We start from the raw sequence: 18152 nt of genomic DNA on the forward strand, positions 1-18152 counted from the left end.
TGATGTTGTTCACCGCCCAGGGAGTTTTATGGCTGATGCTGATGCCCTTTCTTGAGCTCCTTTTCCTTCTTCATTCTCTTCTCATGTTTCTGATGAGCCTGTCGTTCCAGCATCTGTGGATTTTCTAGACGAGGGTTCTGTGCCGTCGGCGGTTGCTATACTTGACGTTCAGTGTCCACAAGGTGCAGAGAAAGATCTACCTTCGCTTGATGAGGTTCGCGAGGCTCAAAAGATTGAGCCATGGATTCGAAGGCTTCGAGATGGGTTTGAGAATCTTGCATCACTTGCTGATGACTTGCCTTTCCGGCATTTACATTCTCAATATCGTCTTGAAGATGGCCTTCTTTATTTTGTGGGGACAGATCCTGATGATCAATTACGACTGGTGGTGCCTTCTATATTTATTCCGCGGTTTCTCCATGCCTACCATGATTCTCCTGTTCTAGGTGGGCATATGGGACATCGTCGTGTAATCGAGAAGCTACGCAGGTCTTTCTATTGGCCGGAGATGCGACGTGATATTATCCGGTATGTGCGTAGCTGCGTTTGGTGCCAAGCTCGTAATACTCCCCCTCGGACTGCGGAAGGACGGTTGGAGTCAATTGCAGTTTCCCATCCGTTTGAATTGGTGGCATTTGATCTTATGGGACCTTTTCCACGGTCAACTGCTGGCAATGAGTATGTTATTATTGCTTCTGACTATTTGACTCGTTGGGTGGAAGTTGGTGCTCTTGCTAGTGCCTCTGCAACTGTTGTTGGATACTTCCTCCTCAATCGAGTGGTGTTCCAGCATTCTTGTCCAGAGCGGATTCTTTCGGATAATGGTCCCGCTTTTATGGCTGAGGCGTTTCATGTTTTGACGTCTCGGTTGGGGATTTGCCACACTTTCACGAGTGCTTATCATCCACAATCAGACGGTCTGGTGGAACGGCTCGTTCGGACGTTCAAGGGGATGATTGCGAAGTATGTGAACTTTCAGCATTCGGATTGGGATGGTTATTTGCCGTCTCTTCAGTATGCATATGTCACTGGGGTGTAGAGTTCTGTTGGTGCTTCACCATATAAACTCCTATATGGTCATGATCCAATATTATCAATGGAGCTAGGTTTACCTTTGCGATTGCCACGAGCTGCGGATGCTAAGTCATGGGATCAATATTTGACAAGCATTCTTCCACTTATCCGAGCGGAGTCTGCCAAATACTTAGGCTGCATACAAGTGGGACAACAACGATGCTACAACTCTCATCATTGTCCACCTATGGAGTACAAAGTGGATGATTTGGTGTTAGTCCGTTTTCCCCATCTTACGGTACGTGGTTTATCTAAGGGGCTCCTTGCATAGTGGAAAGGACCGTATCGGGTGTTGCGGCAAGTTGGACCACAAGTTTATGAGGTTCGGCATGACGTCCAGCAGGCCGATCCTTTAGAGATTGTGCATGTGCAGCAGTTGAAATGCTTCATACAAAGGGATCAAGAGCAGTTAATACCATCTACAGATCCGCCGATGCCTCCTCCTGATGTTCCTCCAGATCCCGGCCCGTCTACAAGAGAACCTTGATGGTCTTCCATTATCCTGAGAGGGGGGGATGATGTGAGGGCCAAGTGTACGGTTACGATGCCGTATAATAATATTAGCGTAATGGGATTTTGGTAGCTGTCGGATTAGTTTCAATCCGGACCACTCGCTCCTATATATAAACTAGGGTTTTTGGGCTAATGGATATGCACATTTTTGTATTCCCTTTCCATATTCCAAGCACTCACAAATTATATTTTCAAGTAGCTAACCATTACAACAAAACACCCAATAAACAAAAAGAATCCCAACAAAAAGTAACCCATAGTGAAAACTTCTAAATTTCCTAATCTTTTATCTTTCTTTCTCTCACTTATGAGTTACCTCTTGTTGAGATCTTTGCCACCCCTGTTGCAATGGTCAACCACCTGAAAATACAAACAAATAAGAAAAAAAAATTAACTATCACAAAATATTACTTATTTCTTAACTTCATCCCACTACTCAGGAATATTTACTACAACAAGTGCAACCTCGAGAAAAAAAGAAAGATCAAAAGTACTGCAAACTATCATAGCATCAGAACAAATTACCTCCTGCTCAAACTCTTGCTGCTGAGATATCTTGCGGTGATGGGCTGCCACCTAGGAAACGCAAGCAAGTAAAAAAAGGATGATATAAGCTATGGGCTTTCACAACGCAATACCTCTTCCTGCAACTCATTACATGTCTTGCCGGACTCACTCCTGTCGTCGGGCGCTTTGAATTTCTTTCTATAGCAAGCATCCATTTCCCTGACGTTTTGCAACAATGGAAAACGACATGAGAAAGGTAAGCACAGAAAAAGAGGAGGAAAGCTATAAGCTTTCAGAATACCTCTTTCTCCAACTCGTAAGATGTCTTGCCGGACTCACTCCTGTCATCACCTGCTTTGGATTTCTTCCAATGACAAGCTTCCATTTCCCTTCTCATCTGCAACTCGCCCGCCTGAGAAAGGCAAAAAAAAAAAAAAAAAAAAAAAACAAACAATGAAGAAAGCTATGAGCTTTCACCACGGAATACCTCTTTCTCCAACTCGTTGCCGCAATAGACCTTGCATTCACTCTTGCTGTCGTGAGCATTCCTATGGCAAGCATCCTCCCTTCTCTTTGTCTTCGACTCGTCGGAAGCCTTGCCACAATGAGAAACCCCATGAGAAAGGCATGCATGGAAATGAAGGAAGCTGTGAGCTTCACCACGCGATACCTCTTTCTCCAACTCGTCGGATGTCTTGCCGCAATGGAGCTTGGACTCACTGCTGCCATCGCACACCTTGGATTTCTTCCCAAAGCGAGCGTCCATTTCCCACTTGCTGCCTCTACGTCAAAGAAAACACAAACCCTTTAAGTTTATAAATATAAGGTATGGTAACCGTTTATATGAGTTTCACCATGAAAGAGGCCCACCTTGTTCTTTTCATCCTGGCCAAACCATGAAAACACATGTTCTCGTACCTTCAAGTACAGTAGAGCAATTTTCACGCATTTTGTTACCCGGCACTGAAAGCGAACCAAAGAATAAGAAAAGAAGCACAATATCAAATACAAACCGGAAATGCCGTTAAGCATTTGTGCTGATTTCATCTATCCTTCACAGAGCTCCGCCAGCCTTTCTCGAATGAGGCTCACCTAGATAAAACACAGAAAATCTTTATACATGGAAGAAAGAAAAACTCCAACCTGTTCTTCGAAGGAACAACACGGTTGAATCTGCGTTAGCGCGTCCGGCGCTATTTGCTTGTGCGTCTCCTCTCTTCTAGCTTCCAAAAACCATGCGAGATCCTTGTCCGAGACCACTGCAGAAGCATATACGAGCTCGATATCTTCCTGAATTTCCACACAAACTCACTGTGATTAACGAAGGCCTTCCGCATGGTCTGCGCTGGGGGGGGGGGGGGGGGGAGAGAGAGAGAGACCACGTCACATACCGCACTAGAACCATGCATGGAGCGATCCATTTCATCGAGCATATAGACATTCGCACAGGAGAATAATTGAGACCTGTCACAAAAGAGCAAAAGTTCTGGCCCGAATACATAAGTTTGACAGGGCTCACAGCTTTGGTTGATCATAATCACACCATCGTCGGCCACATGTTCACAAAGTACTGAGATCACAGTTCCTTAGTCTCCTTTCAAAAGTGAATCGCTACATCTTAAGTCCAGGAAACAGAAAAGAAATACAACTATTACCTTTGCCGATCGGGGAAGATCGGAGGACGTGTCGAGCCATGATGCACCTTAGAGAGTCTCTGTGAGTGTTTCCGACGGTATCCCTTTGTTCATCATGCTGTCGAGAACGATCTGCAATAACAGTTTCTCAAGTGGTCAATGGATCCTCGCATACGATCTTCCGAGATCACCTCCTGAAAACGATTTGCATTCATCAGGATTTTGTCAAACTCCGATTTGCAGGTTGGATCTAACAGAACAAGAAACTTACCAAGAGCTTCACAAGTAGCCAAGTTGTATTCGCTCCTTAAGGCGTACAGTCGTGCTGAGAGAAACAAAACCTAAATGAACAGATGCCTGAAGCTTTTATTCATCGCACCTGAATGGCAGAAAGTCATGGAGATGCTCTCCCGGGGTCCATGGTCGACCAGGCCGGTGCGACGCTTGATACCGTCGGGTGCCAGCACGCCGCGACCATCTCGAGGAAGGGTCGCTTGTCCGCCTTCCACGAGACCAGATTCCTCCATCTTGTCCAAAGCTCTAGAGGTTGCTACTCCTGGATCTAGAAAGGCATTCCATCAGACTCAAGAAAGAAGGGAGGGATTCACTCACCTCACAGGGGCCTTGCAAGCCGAGAAGAACGCCATGGATCCTTGAAAGGCACTGTTGCGCAAATCGATCGGTCGGCGGCTGTAGAAAGCCTCGATTTTTGAAACCGGGCGGCCGGTTGCTCCACCGACAGCAGCCGGTTGCCATGGGATATTCCGCGTTACTTGAGAGTAGTAGATAATTTTTTCAATTTGAAAAGATGTAATTGTAGTTGTAATTGTTTAATGTATTTCCTTTTCTTGCTTTTTTTTAACGTGTTTATTTTATAGGTTGCTATTAAGGCTTACAGCTTTGATTCCAATGTGTCCATTCTATAGCTTTACCAAGTTTGCAAGTTATTCACACTTTTCATTTGTGTTGTTTTTTTCTTGCACTAATTAGTTTTTCTCATGACAAGTTTGAGCCACAAATCACATACATCATGCAGCAATGGGAATAACAATAGTTTTGTGACCCTTTTGTGGAAATCCACATTCACAATTAAGTTCTTAAGCACATTTCTCAAAAATAGAGCTATACCTTGGCTTCACAGAAATTGCTTAATGAAAAAAGCAGCATTACCAAAAAGCTTTATAAATAACTGAAGGAATAGAGTGACCATGACAAGGAAAAAAAAAGGATACATACCTTAAGTGGTTATTAGGGAGAGAGTAATAGGAGTGGTAGAAGACTAGACTAGTGTTGTGTAGCATTTAAAAGGTTACAAAACATAAATGAGGCACCAGACACCAAGAAAAAGAAAATAAAACAAAACAATCATCAAAAGATAAGCCAGAAACTTGCTTAAAACTCTCAGCCAGCATGAATAATAAAGTTCCTTACCTTGTTATTACTACTAGTTGCTATTGCAACTTACAACTTTGATTCTAATCTGTGCCTTCTATGGCTTTTGGTTTTTCTCATGACCAGCTTGAGCAACAAAATCACAAACATCATGCAGCAATGGAAGTAGCAACAAGGTGGTGACCCTTGTGGAAATCAACCTACTGTAAAAAGAGCACAGAATTTCAAGATTCCTAGCCTCATCCTTCTTTTACTAGATTCTACTTTTGCCCCACTAGGATTTTGGCGATGTGGCTTTGTGGAGTGATCCTTGTGATGGTGGTGATGCTATTGAACATGAAAAAACTAGTTTTGGGTCAATAGCAATTAGCTGGTTCCATTCTTCTAGAAATGGGATTCACCCAACTAGCAGAGAGTCTCTCAATGTCTAGAATGTATAAGCCATGTGTAGAGAGCGAAGAACATAGTCATCATGTCTTTATTGTATGGCATCCAAGAGCATTGTGCTATGGAACTTACAGTTGGGTAAGAGATATCAAATAAGGAGAACTTTAACTCAAGAAACTTTGCCATGCTCAGTAGGGGATGAGTAATTCACACAGTAGACTTGGATACATAACTCCATGCAATGTTGACAACATCAAATGAGAAAGAGGGAGCATGACAAGGAAATTGATGCAAGCATAACAAGGAAAAGAAAGACTACACATAGGCCATCTAGGAGAGAGTAACAAGAGTGGTAGGAGATCAGATTGGTGGTGTGTAGCATTCAAAAGGCTGAAAAACAGAGGTGAGGTATCAGACACCAAGAAAAAGAAAACAAAATGAAAGAATGATCGAAATCAACAAATATGAGCAAGGTAAGAAAATCATAAATTCAGTGCAAATGATGTTACCTGCTGAAAAATCTGCAAATGGTGTTCCTTTTTCCTTATTCCTAGTGACTTCACATTGGGAGCTAAGAAGTATTCCAAGCCATAGTGCTTCTGACCTCATGGAATAAAAAACGTTCTAGTTTCTATCGAGCCCTAGCATAGAGCTCCAAAGAACATCATCAAAAAAACTTAGCAAGGTATGAATCAAAAGATTCTATCCAGTTTATCTCCATCTGAAAATCCCTGTTAAAAGCACTTTTGACATGGCTTAAATGTTTTGGAGACAATGATGTGCACAATGCCCTCCTATCTAGAGGAGCTAAGACAAGATTTTACACAAAGTGCTCAAGCTATCTTACTTTTGTCTACCCTCCCAAGGTTTAAAACTCTACTCTTTACCAGGAAGTTTTTCTGAGCCCCTCACCCAAGCTGTGATCCTCCATATACAGCCTAATCAGCAATTTCAGTGTCTAAGCATTTCAAAGATAAGAGCAACTTATAAAATGGCAACTATGCAAAAGTATGGACGTTTTCTCATGAGTATGGACTTTTGGCTCCACCTAGCAGGCATCTTACTTAGTGTAGCAATTTTATCTGCAAGTTGTATCTTTTTCCTTAGAGTATACATCCACATTTGTGAGTACAAGCAATTCAATTTGAAGGAAAAACATGGTCAACTACTCATGACATCATGAGAGAACCCTAATGTATCATCTATTGTTATTTAATACAAGAAGTTTAAATTTGAATAGTATTGGGTTGAATAGTTTCCTACAAAGTCCATATTAAAAAGCTTTCGTCCAAAAAAAGTCTAAATTTAGGAACTTATAATATCATTATATTTTAGATTTCTTAATTCTTTCTCTCTCTCTCTCTCTCTCTATATATATATACACACATGTATATATGTTTTAATTAGAAGAATAACTAAAATTTTCTAATAAGTGCTGTCACATGTTGAAATTATTGATTTATTTACCTTATAGAGTAGTTGCATTCTACATCTAAAAATGTACAAACTATAGTTATCACAAATCTACATAAGTATTATGTTAGGGGTGGATCAGGTCATATTGCATCCATGTAGACAGGTTTTATAGTTCTTAATTGGGAATAAATGGACTATAAATAATTTTATATAATGCCTCAAATTGAGATATAGGAATTCTCTTGTTTATGGACACATAGAATTACCACAATTGTCTTGTGGATTGTTAAAACATTGATGTAAACCAAGGTCAAGTACATCACAACAATAAAAAGCCATATCATCAGCCTGACCTGTAGACCTTTATAAAGAAACTATCTTGCTCTGCTGTTGCTAAAGCTAAAGCAAATAAAATTGAAGTTTAAAGTTGATTAATCTATAATTTATTTATCAGGCGAATCTAAGATATGACAAGGAATATTCTAAAATCGATAGAAAGCGTATAATTTGAAAACGTTTATATAAACCCTAGTCTCTGGCTTGATCCTGTCTCAGGGCATGGCGTCCTCTCCCGCATTTGGCTGTGCGGATCGATTCGTGGTGGCGCCGCCTCTCGCGCCTTCGTCAACGGCCCATTTCGGTGAGTGCATGGGTTGGAAAAAATGGGCATGAAAATTCGGGGCTGGATTCTCAGGTTCCAGGCTGCCCTGTTTGAGACAGAGGGAATTTTGCTTGAGTGGTGGTGGTCGGCGGCAGTGGGGGGAAGTTTTCACTGCCCAGGGTTTTTTCGGGAAGAAGGAGAACACGGAGAGCAATTCCGAGGATGGAAGCAAGAAGGTATGTCTAGAAGAAGAATTTGCGTTGTGGTGATTGTATTCTTTTAGGGAGGAGGAGGGATTTTTGGAAATATGCAAGAGCTCTACCAAACTGTTCGAAAAGCCCAGCAAGTCGTGCAAGTGGAGGCCGTGAAGGTGCAGAAGGAACTAGCTGCGTAAGGCGATATGTTTTTCCTCCATTGCTTTCGTTGTTACTGAGGCAAACGTTTGCAGCACCGAGTTTGATGGATACTGCGAGGGCGAACTTGTGAAGGTGAGAAAGCTTCCAACTTCTTTTGATTTGGATTTATTTCCAATTAACTTGTGCAAGCAAAGCAGGCTGTTCTTTCCGGAAACCAAGAACCTTTGAGAGTTGAGATCACCGAGGCGGCGATGGAGCTCGGGGCGGAGGTAAGAAACCATCTCCTTAAAGCTGAGATTACTTATCAAAATCTCTCGCAGAAACTGTCGCTACTGGTGAATGACGCGTACAAGGATGCACACCAGAAAAGTGTCATGGTAAGCAAATGCCTGGTAGAAGAAACGGAAACGAGTGACACTGATCTCGAAACTTGTCCAGGCTATGAAGGAACGCATGAAGAACTTAGCGGAGAGCTTGGGGATGCCTCCCGGCTTGACACCCAGCTGAAACGCACAAACGTGGATATAGCCTGGTTCCACAGTTTTGTACTCGCGGTAAAGCAGTAAGCTGCTATTTTTCTGCGCTCGCCCTTCAATCACAAACTCGTCTGGAACTTCCTGATCTCCCGCATTGACCCATCAACGTTGAGGCTAAATCACACGACTGGCCTCGTCACAGGTACGCCAAAGTCTCCGAAATTTCCTTTAACTTTCAAAGCTTGGATTTCTCGGCTGTGGGATTTCATTCTCTAACAAGGCTCTGATCGTGTAAGTTTTTGAGAGCAAAGAAAAAGGGGGACAATCATTTGGATGCGAGTCGCGATCAGGCTTTGTCCATCACAAACCATGCAGAGCGATGTAATTCCATAACAGCGAAGTGTACTCCGAACAGGGAGGTAGGGCCTCTCACCGCTTGTTTTTTGTTCTTCCTTTCTCTCTCTCGCTCTCCAGCAAAAGTAGAATGGTTTGGTTGCGGAGAGGCCAGCCAGCTGAATCTCGTCGCCTTTAAACCATCCAAAATCTTTTTTTGCGAGGAAGAACAGCTCGAAAAAAAGAAAGAGAAAAGAACGAACAGTGGTGGGTATGTTAGTCGTAGAGGCATTTTGTCACTTCTCTGTGGAGTAGCCATCGCATGGAAGGGACCGCACAAGAATTCCCTGTCATTAAACTGGCAGCTAGTCTTGTGTTTCAATGTTGGACGAGAGTTGGTGATAGAAAATCTTATAAAGTGTTTTGTATCTTGACTTCATCATATTAATGCTAGAGTGCTAGTATATTCTAGTATCTTTTCACATCCAACGGTTGTCTTTAATTTAGTGATTTGTTGTGGTGAAGTATATAATGTTTTTGAGTTGAGATGACTTTTCTATTTCCAAATTGCTTTCTTTCTTCAACAGGTGGATAAATACAAAAGCCGTACATGCTGACAATGTATGTACAGCGACAAGCCGTAAGCAGAGCCACCGTAGCGCAACCTCCAGCCAATGGGAAGGCACGGCCCAGATTTTGCGCTCCCGGGCGCCCCCAATCACAAATTGCCATCTCATTTCCGATAAGGATTTCGCGGGCCCTTTAGTCCACGTCACTCTCGCAGCGCGCCCAGATTCAAATATTTGAAAACTTCGAATATCAGGGCTTTCCAGTGGGGACCGTAGCATGGACCCATACGCTGCTCTCTCTGGGTCGCTGTCCACTCTTTTTTCTCTCCCTTTGTAATTGAAGCTGCTACCGCGACTGCTGGAGCCAAAGTTTTATTTTGCCCCTCGCCCACCTCTGGACAATCTTCTGCCACTGTTCTCTCGCTCGCCAATAATCAATCCCATCAAAAGCGGTGAGCAGCACTAGCAGCAGCTGAACGAGCGAGCGAGCTTTGCTTTCGAGCCCTCCTGTTCCTCGCTTAAAAGCTGTGACGCGGTTTTGATCTCTCCTCCTGTGTGTCACTCTGCCATGTCCTCGACTGCCGCGATGATTTGATGCGATATCGATGTGATCTTCTTTCCCTTTGCCTTTCTCCTTCCCTGTAAGTAGCCCGAGCTTCCCATTGGCTTGAGCAACTGGCGCGTGCTCGGCGGAGGGGATAACACCTTTCCACAATTCCTCTCGGACAGCTTCAAGGCTTCTCTGCTTCTTCTTCTCTTTCTTAGCGCCTGTCGGTGCGAGAACGCTGAGGTTGTTATAAGCAGGAGATATGGAAAAGGCGAGTAGTACCTCCAAGTCTAGTAGTAATCTGGCCGCCACGGCCATGGCAATAGCAGGAAGAGCTCTCCGTCCCTGTGATGTCTGCGGTCGTGAGCGAGCGAAATGGTTTTGCAAGGCGGACGAGGCGTACCTGTGCGAGAACTGTGATGGTTCCGTCCATGGAGCCAACGCCGTCTCTCTTCGCCACGAGCGCTTCCGTATGGGTCCAAATGGTATGCTCATGAAGAACGTCAAGCGGGTGTCTAAGTTCCAGCTCGCGGAGGATATCTCTCCCACGAACTCTGCTGCTGCTGTTACTGCTGCTTGTGCCAAGGATAGCCACTGTCCCCCGAGGAAGAAGCCCAGATCAAGTCGTTCCCATTCTCTCGGATCAAATTCCTCCAAGGAGAGTGGCAAAGTTAAAGCAGAGCCGAAGAGTCCCAAGGAGTACGCAGCCGAATTCCAGCCTTGCCAGGAGTCTTCTCACGAGGTTCCCATCTTTGATCCACTTCTCGAAGACTTTGCAGCCAGTGATGATAATTCACTGGGATGTACTGTCCCCTGTGCCACTCCACCCGACGAAGACGACGAGGAGATGTGCTTCACCGTGCCAGACGACTGTGATCTCGACGGCTTCCTCGACAGCGAAGCAGATCTGGGCGTTATGGACGGGATCATCTCGGGAACCATTGAAATGGACGGAATTGCAGACCTTGGGGACGTACTAGGCGAGTCCGAGTGCAAAACTTTCACGCACGACAGCTTCGGCATCGACTTCCCGGCGATCTTCCACAGTCCCTCCCCGAACAGCGATGGATCCGTCGCAGATGCCTTTGACTCTGCTGATGCCGTGAAAGTAAAGACCGAGGAGGCCGAGGAGCTGGACAAGATCAAGCTGGAAGTCGACGAGATGCTCGGCTTTGCGTTCAGTTCCGCCAGCACAGTCAAGGAAGAGGAGGTCGAGAAGAAGATCACGCTGAAGCTTGACTACGAGGACGTCCTCAATGCATGGTCTGATCGAGGGCCTTTCTGGACGGAGGGACCTCGGCCTCAAACAGTTCCAGACGATTCTCTCTTTGATCCCGCGGTAAGTCTCTTGATCCTGCAGTTCCGTATCAGTTTGGTAACAAATATTGTCTACAGAGTACCTTGGACTATGGACTGGTTCCCGATTTTTGCATGGAAAGTACGGAAGTTGAGGCGGTTGGACAGGTACCGGTTGTAAACTTCGGGGAGGATAGACTTACTCCACAAGGCGGAAGAGAAGCTCGTGTCATGAGATACAGAGAAAAACGGAGAACTCGACTGTTTTCCAAGAAGATCCGCTACGAGGTCCGGAAACTCAATGCTGAAAGAAGGCCACGGCTAAAGGTTAGTATCGACAGTGAAAAAAATAAGAAAGAAAAACAGTACCTTTTATAACTGATCGTGTTTTCTTGTTCAGGGTCGCTTTGTAAAAAGAACCAACAGCACGCCCCACGCCTGAAGCCTTCGAATTCCTCTTTTAACATAGCTGAGATCATGTATACTAGCGGCACTGCCCTGTTACAAATATGTAACTCAAATGTGTCCCCAATGAGAGCATGATGTACCTATTCATCGAGAGTAACGGAAAAAAGGAACGAGAAACTTAGAAGCCAAACCTTGCAGTGTACATTCTATATACTATAAAAAGTACCATACTGTACCTCCTAGAACATAATCTCTACTCACTCTTGCCGTTGGCGATGTTCCTGACAGACAACAAATGAGTTTCAAAGTCTTAACAGAACTTCAACACCTGAACTGCACTAAACAAAAGAAAGTAAGATAAAGATTGAAAACACTTGACCTGGCTCCCTAAACAGAATAAGCCAGGGTAACAGCGCTGTACATGCTAGATAGGTATCAGCTTGCGCCATCTTAAGAAGAGGATGACCGAAGCAAAGAAGAAAACTCCAACGAGCCCGGAGACAGTGATGATCCACTTGAAAGCCCAAGGGCGATCCGTCAGGGGAAGTGGAATGTTCATACCAAAAATGCCAGCAATGATGCTATAGAACGCCATCACAAACGTTGCCGTGGTCAGAATGAGCTCGAACTGAATAAGCTGATTCCGAACATGATCCTGTCACCCAAGACTTTAGTAACACATGTGGAGAAAGACGAGCTTACCAAATTAATATTGATCAAGTCTTCCGTGTCCTCGATATATTCTTCCAGCTGCAAGGTCATAGCTTGGGTCAATCATGTAGTTCTAGTACGAAATGTGAGACTTACAGAGGTCAGCTTGTTGAGAATCCCGTCGACCACCACAAAATAGGCTTCCAAAAGCATCTCCACTTCATCCACTCCCTCTGCGTTACTTTCGGAGTTCATTCTGTCCAGCTTGTGCTTCCCAATGCTCTGGAGCTTTTCTAAAGTCCGTGCAGCTTGTGGAGAACCAACAGGTGAGACAGGCGCGGACGCAGACATTACCGCAAACACGTTTCCAGCTTCTTTCTTTTTGGTAAGATAGAGTTCCGCCATGTCCTCGTCGTCATCCATGAGCTGCTCGATCTCATCACGAACCTTCAAAAAATTCAAGTTAGAACACCCAGAAAATAGAGCAAGGTAGCACTTACCCGTTCCACTCGACGTTTCAAGCCAACTAGCCGACTTTTGAGTCGTCTAACGCGCTCCAGGTTCAAGGTGCTGATCCTCGACGCAAGCTTCTCCAGCAGAGGATATGCTTCATCTTCCAGCTCTGCAGTCTGATACCGAAAAGTTTAGAAAACGCTCGAGGTAGTTAAAAAAATTTAAAAAATTTAAAAATTTAAAAAATAAAACAGGAAAAAAACTCGTTACCTGTGCATCCAAGACCACGCAAGCCGTTTCTAAAGCAACCTCGAGTGCCTTCAGCTCAAACGGCAGCGCGTTCACGGACAAACCATCCAAAAGTTCCTCGTGATGGTTTGCTTGGGGAGAGGAGCTGTTGGGCTCTTTAAAATCGTAGCTCGACACATCAATCTTCTTACTTCCCGGAGATCGCCACTCGAAAGTCCCAGCATTGATGTGCTTGTTTGGAGCTATGCGTCTTCTTAGCTCACTCACGAACTGCAACACGTAGCTATCCAGCGAGTTGAGCACCAGTACCTCATCCGCGGTGATCACACACCGGATTTGCTCCAAGTTCACGACGATCGCCTTCTCCCTCCCCAGGATCGTGGACGGATACACGAACAGAGGGTCCAGCAGGCGAAGATCACGACCTGGGAGCTGGCAGCGGCGCATTACCGTGAACTTGTCGGCCTCAAGAACGTGAGAGTTCCCGGCTGTATCGATTCTAATCCAGGACCTCACTCCAAGAGCTCGTTTCTTGGGGTCGATGACGAGCAGCGATGGCCGCTCGCGATCCCTGCCGAGCAACGGCGCCTTCAAATCCCCCATCCCGCTCACCTCCAGAGCTTATTCCATCAACCAGTCGGCGCGCTAAGCGAGCGCGAGTCGCTGGAAAGAACCGGCATTCTCACGATCGTCGCGACGAACCTGTGCCGCTGCCGCTGCTCCGAAGAACTATCGCTGCCCTAAAGAAGAACTACAGTGTTGGAGGGATCGACGTGGCAAAGAGCATGCGCTTTCCATATTTGATTTTCTAATCTTTTTCTAATGGCTTTGCCCTAACGAATATTCTTCCACTTTGAATTTAAGTATTTGAAAACAGGCGGGAAAGGCACTAATACTCTTCGCCCTCGTCTTCGCCCTCTCCCTCAGTGGAATCGGCTCCAACTTCCTCGTAATCCTTCTCTAGCGCCGCCAGATCCTCGCGAGCCTCAGAGAACTCTCCCTCCTCCATCCCCTCGCCGACATACCAGTGAACGAACGCCCTCTTTGCGTACATGAGGTCGAATTTGTGATCCAGCCGCGAGAACACCTCCGCCACGCTCGTCGAGTTTGAGATCATGCACACCGCTCGCTGGACCTTGGCCAGATCTCCTCCGGGAACCACCGTCGGGGGCTGATAGTTGATGCCACACTTGAATCCCGTCGGGCACCAGTCCACGAACTGGATCGTCCGCTTGGTCTTGATCGTTCCCACCGCCGAGTTTACATCCTTTGGGACCACGTCGCCGCGGTACATGAGACAGCAGGCCATGTATTTTCCGTGGCGGGGATCGCACTTTGCCATCATGGAAGCGGGCTCGAAGGTTGTATTTGTGATCTCGGACACGGAGAGCTGCTCGTGGTAAGCTTTCTCGGCGGAGATGACCGGCGCGTAGGAGGAGAGCATGAAGTGGATGCGAGGATACGGGACTAAGTTGGTCTGGAACTCGGTGAGATCGACGTTGAGAGCCCCGTCGAAGCGGAGGGAAGCTGTGAGGGATGAGATCACCTGTCGAAAACTTTGTAAGTCGTCTACAATGAAGATGATCAACTGAGTATCAAGCAAACTAGCAACCAGAAGAACACCCTAGTTGGATTTTTTGCTAAGCAAGAAAAGAAAAACTCAAATCACAAAGAGGAAGCTATCGACGGCAACAAATCTTTAGACCATGATCCAAAAGAATGGAACTTCGCAAGAAAGGAAATAGCCAAGAAAGAGAAGAAAAAAACTGGAACCATGCAAAAACATCGAAAGAAACCGGCTTGAGAAAAGAGTAACGATTCTTACTTGCGAGACGAGCCTGTTCAAGTTCGTGTACGTGGGACGCTCGATGTCGAGTGATCGCCTGCAGATATCGTAGATGGCTTCGTTGTCGAGCATGACAGCAACGTCGGTGTGTTCTAGCAGAGAGTGAGTTGACAAAACGCTGTTGTATGGCTCCACCACGGCCGTGGAGACTTGCGGAGAAGGATACACTGTAAACGCAAGCTTGGACTTCTTCCCGTAATCCACCGAGAGCCTCTCGAGCAATAGGGAGCCCAGCCCCGAGCCGGTTCCACCACCAACAGCGTTGAAAACCATGAATCCTTGAAGGCCCGTGCAGTTATCAGCGAGCTTCCGTATCCGGTCGAGGCAAAGATCAACGATCTCTTTCCCAACTGCGAAAAAAAAGTCATTTAATCTCGCCAGTTTGGAATGATTTCGAGAGATTTTTCGTGATCTTACTCGTGTAGTGACCCCTGGCGAAGTTGTTTGCTGCGTCTTCCTTGCCACTGATAAGCTGCTCGGGGTGGAAAAGCTGCCTGTAAGTTCCGGTTCTAACTTCGTCCACCACAGTCGGCTCGAGGTCCAGGAAAACACTGCGAGGGACGTGCTTTCCAGCTCCGGTTTCGCTGAAAAAGGTGTTGAAGGCATCGTCTCCACCTCCGACAGTTTTATCACTCGGCATTTGTCCATCGGGCTGCAAAAATCCAGAAAAGAGACAAGTTAGTCTCACCTAAAGCTAGATCGAAAGAGAAACCGAAAGGAAGCAAAGAAGTTCTCGAGAAAGAGGATGAAAATAGAACCTGGATGCCATGCTCTAGGCAAAAAAGTTCCCAGCAAGCGTTTCCAATCTGGATTCCAGCTTGCCCAATGTGGATGGAAATGCACTCTCTCATGGTGATGTTTTCTCTGGCAGCTCACGATTTAAGCTGTAAAGCTCCACACGAATGGAGTCTACACGAGAGAAGAAGAAGAAAGCTATGGCTTGAAACTAGATTAAAAGCGCGCGCTTTTTATGCTGCGTCCGGGTGTAACCGCCCATTTCAGCCGACAACCGTGAACTGTCAGCCGGCATAGCCAACGTGGAACCCTAACCCCTTCTTTTCCCGCCCAAATGACATCAATTTTGAATTTGAAATTAAGAAACCGCAAAATTTTCTCTTCGTCCTCGCTTTCACATTGCGAGAAAGCTCGCATAGAAAACTAGAGGAACAAACATATTGTCCATTTGGGACGTGTAAGCCTCTAGCAATCCAGCAAGCACCGCAGGAATCGCTAACTGGTAAGTCTAAAAGAAAGAAAAATAAAACAATTAAAGGAAAGAAGTAGAAAAACAAATTGTGCAATTACCTGAAAGCATATAGGAGATACTAGTCTTTGAATGAGAGCGCACGAGAAACCCAAGGACATGATTCCAGCCATGGTGCCTTCCACTGTTTTCTCTGAAGGACACCAAGCTTATAAACCGTCACAAGATAGAAAATTGCTACTCACTGCTGGTACTGCTGATTCTCCATGATCCATAGTTGTATCCAACGTATGATGCCTGGTAGAAAGAAGAAGCGACTCGTAAAAACGTTTATAAATCTCATTTCCATACCATTGTGTCGCCAATTCCGATGCTCAAAATTCCTGCGAGAGTTGCTAACGGTCGGAGTCTCCAGCCGTGATGAAACCAGACTGGTACTGCGCATCCAAGAAGCAAAGAAAAATGGCTATCAAGACGAGACAAGGAAGTTAGTTTTGGTCTCAAGGAATCATCTGTCCATACCTGACAATAAGCTTATCTGAGTCTCGATGATCAGCAAAAACAGCCATGAATTCTGTGATCCTTGGTCCGATGTGTGGAATTTGCCATATCTAGGGATGAGGGAGCGTTAACAGACAAGAAAACTGTTTTAACCTTACCCTCAGCATTTCCACGAGGCCGAAGATAACAAGAGCCACAGTGAAAGCCAGATGTAAAAACTCTTTCTGACATATAGAAAGAGCAAGAAGATGAGCATGAATACACATACATTTTTACGTACCTCGATCAAAACCGCTGGGACGAACATCATCACTGCTAAAATATGATAGCCCTTGCGGACGAGTATTTGTGGAGCACCATTGTGTTTAGCAATGCTGTAGAGATATGGAAGTAAGCAGAGTGCTGCGAGCCAGTACAAGCAGAGTCCAAAACGTAGCAGTGGCTTTTCCAGCATAAAGTTGACCACCCTATCAAAAGAGTTAATTCGAACAAGAAAAAGAAGAAAAAGCGGTGTACCATAGAACTGGGTGTCGATGAACTCCTGCCACTAAGCGAAACCACGCAGGAGCTATTGTCAGCATTATGGAAAGAAAAGCTGCGGCGAAAGAGGTAGCTTTGGAGTCCCTTGTCAGCCACAGGAAACATTTGTAAGCTGGTGGCATGAGGCTCAGTCCGAAAACTCCAACCTATATGGATGAATTGTATTCCTCTGAGTTATCAAACAAATGAACAAACCTGGAGCATACAGTCGAGAGGATCAATTGGATTGCCGAGAATTGTGAGCAACAGATTTCCTCCATATAGTGCTAATCCACTGGCCACAAGTATCAATTCCCCTGGATAGAGTTGAGATATAAGAATCGAGCTATAAAAACGTAGAGACTACCTGGCGTTCCACATCCCGGGAACTTTTGAAGTATAGCTCGCAAGAAACTTGCCGATCCACAAGACTGGATTGCCAAGACAGCAATTGGAATCAAATCCATAAATCCTGCCAGAGTCAAAAAAAGAATCACGACGTCACGGTCGTGTGCTTACTTACCAGTTGCATTTGCAAAACCAATGCTCAAAGCAAACAACGCGATTCCTCCTTTGAAATAATCAAATAGGGACGACTGCCCGAGAAGTGTGACCGACGAAGTGTCGCTGGAGAAGAAATTTAGAAGCCTTAGACTGCATAGCGTAGCGCTCCAGAACGAGAATTTGCTTGTCGAGGCTGGATCCACAGAAGAATTAAACCGAGACGCGAGTACCAGCGGCCAAGTAATCGAGCCCAGAAAAATCCCTGTCGAAGCACCTGGTCTTCACAGAGCAGGATTTTCACAATGGATCGGGCTAAAATTCCATACCTGAAGCTGGAGTAGGGATTTTTCCCTTTCTGACGCGATTCCACAAACCAGGCCCATGCCGCGAGCGCGACGATCGCAGAGAATTCGAGGATGTGATCGATCGAGAGAGACAGCGCCACACAGAGCGTGATCGCCGCGACAACGAGCTCCTCCATCGAGGATAAACCCTAGGCAGATTCCTCAAAATGAAAGAGCATATGCTTTTCCTTAGCGCCAAAATATGAAAAAGAACAAAACCCTATTTGGCCAGGGCTAGGGTTGGGCGCCAGGGGAGCTAGATCGTTGGAAGCGATGGCTTATCGCAATGGAATCAGAGAGAGGAAGAGGATCGTAGGGAGGATCATTCATGCCTTGCGGCGAAGAGAGGAGATTTTGATCGATTGCGGCTTG

At 45.5% G+C, this 18152-nt stretch overlaps 7 protein-coding genes across 11 annotated transcripts; 2 read left to right on the forward strand and 5 right to left on the reverse strand.

Moving 5' to 3' along the window:
* Window positions 1-1751: 1751 nt before the first annotated feature.
* Window positions 1752-3298, reverse strand: LOC9662526. Of its 4 annotated transcripts, XM_024686589.1 has the most exons (8): window positions 3238-3298; window positions 2965-3186; window positions 2765-2876; window positions 2582-2689; window positions 2396-2506; window positions 2226-2313; window positions 2113-2163; window positions 1752-1947 (listed from the first exon to the last, which is right to left on the reverse strand). In XM_024686589.1, the coding sequence occupies exons 2-6, from the start codon at window positions 3000-3002 to the stop codon at window positions 2293-2295; spliced, it is 390 nt and encodes a 129-aa protein (XP_024542357.1). In that variant the 5' UTR covers window positions 3003-3186; window positions 3238-3298; the 3' UTR covers window positions 1752-1947; window positions 2113-2163; window positions 2226-2292. The 4 variants fall into 4 exon arrangements, with proteins under 4 accessions (XP_024542357.1, XP_024542352.1, XP_024542350.1 ...); XM_024686584.1 differs by lacking the exons at window positions 2396-2506; window positions 2582-2689 and having other exon boundaries at window positions 2949-3186; XM_024686582.1 differs by lacking the exons at window positions 1752-1947; window positions 2396-2506; window positions 2582-2689 and having other exon boundaries at window positions 1978-2163; window positions 2765-2870; window positions 2949-3186.
* Window positions 3289-4574, reverse strand: LOC112340481. Its single transcript, XM_024686598.1, has 7 exons — window positions 4341-4574; window positions 4108-4290; window positions 3999-4053; window positions 3750-3862; window positions 3614-3664; window positions 3486-3558; window positions 3289-3380 (listed from the first exon to the last, which is right to left on the reverse strand). Exons 2-7 carry the CDS (start codon window positions 4253-4255, stop codon window positions 3314-3316), a joined length of 507 nt encoding a protein of 168 aa, XP_024542366.1. The 5' UTR covers window positions 4256-4290; window positions 4341-4574; the 3' UTR covers window positions 3289-3313.
* Window positions 4575-7457: 2883 nt separating this feature from the next.
* Window positions 7458-8506, forward strand: LOC9662527 (nucleoid-associated protein At2g24020, chloroplastic). The gene is made up of 7 exons (XM_002961662.2): window positions 7458-7563; window positions 7618-7760; window positions 7808-7914; window positions 7973-8012; window positions 8078-8149; window positions 8201-8257; window positions 8319-8506. The coding sequence occupies exons 1-7, from the start codon at window positions 7482-7484 to the stop codon at window positions 8385-8387; spliced, it is 570 nt and encodes a 189-aa protein (XP_002961708.2). The 5' UTR covers window positions 7458-7481; the 3' UTR covers window positions 8388-8506.
* Window positions 8507-9228: 722 nt separating this feature from the next.
* On the forward strand, window positions 9229-11754 carry LOC9663215 (zinc finger protein CONSTANS-LIKE 6). Its single transcript, XM_002961663.2, has 3 exons — window positions 9229-11144; window positions 11201-11428; window positions 11502-11754. Exons 1-3 carry the CDS (start codon window positions 10068-10070, stop codon window positions 11541-11543), a joined length of 1347 nt encoding a protein of 448 aa, XP_002961709.1. The 5' UTR covers window positions 9229-10067; the 3' UTR covers window positions 11544-11754.
* A 96-nt stretch (window positions 11755-11850) lies between these two features.
* Window positions 11851-13608, reverse strand: LOC9663216 (magnesium transporter MRS2-1). Its single transcript, XM_024682095.1, has 5 exons — window positions 12884-13608; window positions 12661-12789; window positions 12317-12607; window positions 12212-12259; window positions 11851-12164 (listed from the first exon to the last, which is right to left on the reverse strand). The coding sequence occupies exons 1-5, from the start codon at window positions 13463-13465 to the stop codon at window positions 11934-11936; spliced, it is 1281 nt and encodes a 426-aa protein (XP_024537863.1). The 5' UTR covers window positions 13466-13608; the 3' UTR covers window positions 11851-11933.
* Window positions 13609-13751: 143 nt separating this feature from the next.
* LOC9662528 (tubulin alpha chain) lies at window positions 13752-15559 on the reverse strand. The gene is made up of 4 exons (XM_002962163.1): window positions 15467-15559; window positions 15126-15360; window positions 14688-15058; window positions 13752-14408 (listed from the first exon to the last, which is right to left on the reverse strand). Exons 1-4 carry the CDS (start codon window positions 15557-15559, stop codon window positions 13752-13754), a joined length of 1356 nt encoding a protein of 451 aa, XP_002962209.1.
* Window positions 15560-15778: 219 nt separating this feature from the next.
* Window positions 15779-17927, reverse strand: LOC112349400 (dolichol kinase EVAN-like). Of its 2 annotated transcripts, XM_024683770.1 has the most exons (12): window positions 17763-17927; window positions 17456-17715; window positions 17300-17404; window positions 17149-17249; window positions 16930-17099; window positions 16694-16880; window positions 16572-16637; window positions 16435-16523; window positions 16264-16378; window positions 16158-16209; window positions 16014-16105; window positions 15779-15951 (listed from the first exon to the last, which is right to left on the reverse strand). In XM_024683770.1, exons 1-12 carry the CDS (start codon window positions 17915-17917, stop codon window positions 15838-15840), a joined length of 1506 nt encoding a protein of 501 aa, XP_024539538.1. In that variant the 5' UTR covers window positions 17918-17927; the 3' UTR covers window positions 15779-15837. The 2 variants fall into 2 exon arrangements, with proteins under 2 accessions (XP_024539538.1, XP_024539544.1); XM_024683776.1 differs by lacking the exon at window positions 17763-17927 and having other exon boundaries at window positions 17300-17363; window positions 17456-17515.
* Window positions 17928-18152: the final 225 nt, after the last annotated feature.

This window comes from Selaginella moellendorffii, unplaced genomic scaffold, assembly GCF_000143415.4.
Source record: "Selaginella moellendorffii unplaced genomic scaffold, v1.0 SELMOscaffold_1, whole genome shotgun sequence".
Lineage (NCBI taxonomy): Eukaryota > Viridiplantae > Streptophyta > Lycopodiopsida > Selaginellales > Selaginellaceae > Selaginella > Selaginella moellendorffii.

Excerpts from the sequence above, each read along its gene's own strand:
- LOC112340481 (XM_024686598.1), bottom strand. The coding sequence starts at position 4,255 with ATGGAGGAATCTGGTCTCGTGGAAGGCGGACAAGCGACCCTTCCTCGA. Across the intron at positions 3,863-3,998 it reads GCTACTTGTGAAGCTCTTGG|AGATCGTTCTCGACAGCATG; the intron begins TAAGTTTCTTGT and ends AACTGTTATTGC. Across the intron at positions 3,559-3,613 it reads GATTATGATCAACCAAAGCT|GTCTCAATTATTCTCCTGTG; the intron begins GTGAGCCCTGTC and ends CTTTTGTGACAG.
- LOC112349400 (XM_024683770.1), bottom strand. The coding sequence starts at position 17,917 with ATGGAGGAGCTCGTTGTCGCGGCGATCACGCTCTGTGTGGCGCTGTCT. Across the intron at positions 17,100-17,148 it reads CTCTCGACTGTATGCTCCAG|GTTGGAGTTTTCGGACTGAG; the intron begins GTTTGTTCATTT and ends TCATCCATATAG. Across the intron at positions 16,881-16,929 it reads CATCGACACCCAGTTCTATG|GGTGGTCAACTTTATGCTGG; the intron begins GTACACCGCTTT and ends CTCTTTTGATAG.
- LOC9663215 (XM_002961663.2), top strand. The coding sequence starts at position 10,068 with ATGGAAAAGGCGAGTAGTACCTCCAAGTCTAGTAGTAATCTGGCCGCC. Across the intron at positions 11,145-11,200 it reads ATTCTCTCTTTGATCCCGCG|AGTACCTTGGACTATGGACT; the intron begins GTAAGTCTCTTG and ends TATTGTCTACAG. Across the intron at positions 11,429-11,501 it reads AAAGAAGGCCACGGCTAAAG|GGTCGCTTTGTAAAAAGAAC; the intron begins GTTAGTATCGAC and ends TTTCTTGTTCAG.
- LOC9662527 (XM_002961662.2), top strand. The coding sequence starts at position 7,482 with ATGGCGTCCTCTCCCGCATTTGGCTGTGCGGATCGATTCGTGGTGGCG. Across the intron at positions 7,915-7,972 it reads GTGCAGAAGGAACTAGCTGC|CACCGAGTTTGATGGATACT; the intron begins GTAAGGCGATAT and ends AAACGTTTGCAG. Across the intron at positions 8,258-8,318 it reads CACACCAGAAAAGTGTCATG|GCTATGAAGGAACGCATGAA; the intron begins GTAAGCAAATGC and ends AAACTTGTCCAG.
- LOC9662526 (XM_024686577.1), bottom strand. The coding sequence starts at position 3,141 with ATGAAATCAGCACAAATGCTTAACGGCATTTCCGGTTTGTATTTGATA. Across the intron at positions 2,314-2,764 it reads CCGACGAGTTGGAGAAAGAG|GGAAATGGATGCTTGCTATA; the intron begins GTATCGCGTGGT and ends GCAAAACGTCAG. Across the intron at positions 2,164-2,225 it reads GTAATGAGTTGCAGGAAGAG|GTGGCAGCCCATCACCGCAA; the intron begins GTATTGCGTTGT and ends TGCGTTTCCTAG.
- LOC9662528 (XM_002962163.1), bottom strand. The coding sequence starts at position 15,559 with ATGAGAGAGTGCATTTCCATCCACATTGGGCAAGCTGGAATCCAGATT. Across the intron at positions 15,059-15,125 it reads CGCCAGGGGTCACTACACGA|TTGGGAAAGAGATCGTTGAT; the intron begins GTAAGATCACGA and ends TTTTTTTCGCAG. Across the intron at positions 14,409-14,687 it reads TGAACAGGCTCGTCTCGCAA|GTGATCTCATCCCTCACAGC; the intron begins GTAAGAATCGTT and ends AGTTTTCGACAG.
- LOC9663216 (XM_024682095.1), bottom strand. The coding sequence starts at position 13,465 with ATGGGGGATTTGAAGGCGCCGTTGCTCGGCAGGGATCGCGAGCGGCCA. Across the intron at positions 12,790-12,883 it reads GCGTGGTCTTGGATGCACAG|ACTGCAGAGCTGGAAGATGA; the intron begins GTAACGAGTTTT and ends TTTCGGTATCAG. Across the intron at positions 12,260-12,316 it reads TTCTCAACAAGCTGACCTCT|CTGGAAGAATATATCGAGGA; the intron begins GTAAGTCTCACA and ends ATGACCTTGCAG.